The 3,444-nt window shown below is 42.7% G+C and overlaps 1 protein-coding gene across 8 annotated transcripts in view; it reads left to right on the top strand.

Moving 5' to 3' along the window:
• The window catches only part of PROM1 (prominin 1), an 89,021-nt gene that overhangs the window by 50,092 nt on the left and 35,485 nt on the right, over positions 1-3,444 (top strand). For all 8 annotated transcript variants that reach the window (XR_001515903.1, XM_015571844.1, XM_015571846.1 and 5 more), the window contains one exon: positions 111-328. Coding sequence is in view for 7 of the 8 variants with exons in the window: in XM_015571844.1 (XP_015427330.1) it covers positions 111-328 (218 nt within the window). In the remaining variant the exon portion in view is untranslated. The remainder of the gene's footprint in view (positions 1-110; positions 329-3,444) is intronic.

The following is a 3,444-nucleotide window of genomic DNA, read 5'->3' as shown; positions in this document are numbered from 1 at the left end:
GAGGGGATGGGGGGCATTCCCAGAAGCACTTAAGAGGTTTGTAGATGGGAAACGTACTGCCACAGCAGCCTGTGGGTGCCTCTGCTCTGAAGTGATCTATGTTCCCACAGAGATCAGAGAGACCAAAGTACTTCTGGTGTCTGTGAACAAAAACTTATGGGAGTTAAAGAGATCACCCGAAGAGATCTACAGAGGCCTGCAGGAGGTGAAAAGAGACCTGGAGCAGTCCCTCAAGGACCCCGTGTGCTCCATACCTGCCCAGCGTGCCAGGTGCAACTCCATCAAAATGTCTCTGGACCAGCTGGACAACAACACCTACCTGGGCCAGGTGAGGGGGCGACCTCCTCGCGTGCGAGGCAGGGTCATTGGGCATCTGGGCAGGGCTCCACATGGGTGCCTGCCCCCATGCACAGTGCCTGGGCTCTGTCCATCTTCCTGGCACCTGATCACCACTGGAATGGAGCATGAGGGAAGAAGTAGTAGGAAGCCCCCCCACCCCCCTTGAGAGTTGTCTTGTTGGAAAAAACAGGAAAATGAACTCAACTTTAAAAAAAGAAAAGGAAGCAGAATGCATTTCTTAAAAAATTCTTTGTTGTTTAAAGTATTACATCAGTCTCCCTTTGCCCCCATTGACCTCTCCCCAGCCGCTCCCACCCTCCAGCACATGCTTTCACGCCCCTACTTTCTGTGTCCTGTGGTTATGCTCATATGCATGCATACAAGTCCTTTGGTTGATCTCTCACCCCCAACTCCCCTGCCTTTCCTCTTGGGTTGGACAGTCTGTTCGATGCTTCTCTGTCTCTGGATCTGTTTTTGTTCATCAGTTTATGTTGTTCATTATATTCCACAAATGAGTGAGATCATGGGGTATTTATCTTTCTCTGACTGGCTTATTTTGCTTAGCATAATGTTCTCCAGTTCCAACCATGCTATTGCAAATGATAAGAATTCCTTCTTTTTTACTGCAGTATAGTATTCCATTGTGTAGATGTACCACAGCCTTTTAATCCACTCATCTGCTGATGGACACTTAGGCTGTTTCTAAATCTTAGCTATGAACATAGAGGTGCATATATCCTTTCTGATTTGTGTTTTCTGATTTCTTTGGATATATTACTAGAAGTGGGATTACTAGGTCAAATGGGAGCTCCATTTTTAATTTTTTGAGAAAACTCCATATTGTTTTCCACAGTGGCTACACTAGTCTGCATTCCCACCACAGTGCAAGAGGGTTCCTTTGTCTCCACATCCTCACCAGCACTTGTCTAGAATGCATTTTTATAGACCTTCAGAAGCTAAAATGTATTTTGGGATTATGTGCCTGGTATAGTGATTACATGTGCCTAAATATAAAGTAATTTCTCATATTCCCAAAGAAATGATTAAGTAAAAGAATTTGGAGCAACTTGAATTTATAAAGTTCTGGGATATAGATAAAATAATCATATCTGCTCATGATCTTTAATTTATTGACATAGTGATATAGATGCACACCACATTGGCATAAATCAATATTTTAATTTAGCTACATTTTTCTCATTTTCATATTTTATGCATCAGTTTTACTTACACACTTCACGTCCAGCATCTGTGTCTTCATAGCTACTACAGTCACTTTCATCGTCATCAAACAGTCTTTTAGAGCTCAGGATCTGCACTGGCATTTAAATTGAGTCCTTTTTGGGGAAATGATTAATTCTGGTATATTTTCAAACATGCAGAAAGACTGCTAGAATGGTGCCAGGAACCTCGGTCTACACCCTTTACCCACATCCACCAGTTGTCAACATTTTGGCTCCATTTGCTTGATCATATCATTTTATCTATTTATCTACTTATGTATCTATCATCTGTCTAGGTATATTGTCATATCCTATCTAATAACGATGAAATATGCAAATTGACCATCACTCCATAACAAAGATGGCGGAGCCCACAGCCAATAAGGAGGGAATATGCAAAATGACGTGACAAAGATGGCAAAGGCCAGGCTGGGACATTGCCATGACGATGATGCAGGCATTCTGCACTGCCCCAGCCGCTCTGGGCCTCTGGGCAGTGTGAGAAGGCCGAAAGGCGACTCCGGGCCGGAGTGAAGGCGATGCCGGCAGGCAGGGGAAGGAAGGCCTATTCTTGCATGAATCTTCATGCATCGGGCCTCTAGGATGTGCATAAAATGATAGGCATTTTGTTCTCTTCTCAGTTGTTTCCAGGAAAGTTGCAGGCATTATGCCCTTTTACCCTAAATATTTCCTGACCTTACATAGCAAGTAATACCGTTATCAACGTGAGGACATATACCATTGACCTAATCCTACCATCTAACCTACAGTGTATATTCAGATTTTGCCAATTTTTCTCAAAATGCCTTTTTTTTTCTCATTTCAGTGTAAGGTCCAGTCCAGGATCACATGTGGTCTTTGGTTTTCACATTTCTTTAGTTTCTTCAATCTGAGACAGTGTCTGAGTCCATCTTTTTTTTTATGACATTGACATTTTAAAATATATATATTTTTATTGATTTCAGAGAGGAAGGGAGAAAGAGAGAGATAGAAACATCAATGATCAGAGAGATTCACTGATCGGCTTCCTCCAGCACGCCCCCTACTGGGGATCAAGCCTGCAACCCAGTCATGTGCCCTTGACTGGAAGTGAAGCTGGGATCCTTTAGTCCGCAGGCTGACGCTCTATCCACTGAGCCAAACCAGCTAGGACTACATTGACATTTTTTAAGACTACAGGCATTTATTATACAGAATGACCTCCAATTTATATTTGTCTGATGTTCCCTCATGATTAGATTTAAAGTATGCACATTTGTCAGGATATCACAAAAGTGATACTGTGTCTTCAGTATACTGTGTTGGGAGGTACAGGATATTTGTCTTGGTATTGGTAAGAGATAGGACACTTTAAATCTATGCATGATGTAAAATGAAAAATTTATTCCAGATCATGCACCAAAAGAACCATGGATTGTATTACTTTTAAATGTGTTTTTGAAAAGATTGTTTATTCAATAACTAGTAACCCTGCGCATGAATCCGTGCACCAGTAGCTCGCCAGTAGCTCGCTGCTGCCCTCCAGTAGCTCCCCCCGATCTCTTCATAGCTTGCTGCCCTGTCCCCTCCTGTAGCTCTCCACTGCCCACTTGTGTCTCGCTGCCCCACCCTCCTACTGATCCGTGATCCGGTCATTCCATGGCCGGTCAATAAGGAGGTCACAGTTTGATTCCTGGTCAGGGTGATTCTCCAGGTGCCACACCCTGAGTGGCTGAGAGCAGGAGTGGGACAAGGGCAGGAAGGACACAGGATGGATACCCCTCCTTGATATATCTGAAATCAATTATATATATATAGATATATATATATCTCATATATGTGTTGTGTGTGTGTGTGTGTGTGTGTGTATATATATCATATATATTTATATATATTTTAAAGT

This window comes from Myotis davidii, unplaced genomic scaffold (genome assembly GCF_000327345.1).
Source record: "Myotis davidii unplaced genomic scaffold, ASM32734v1 scaffold204, whole genome shotgun sequence".
Classification (NCBI taxonomy): domain Eukaryota; kingdom Metazoa; phylum Chordata; class Mammalia; order Chiroptera; family Vespertilionidae; genus Myotis; species Myotis davidii.
This window is presented reverse-complemented; position numbering and strand designations above follow the sequence as displayed.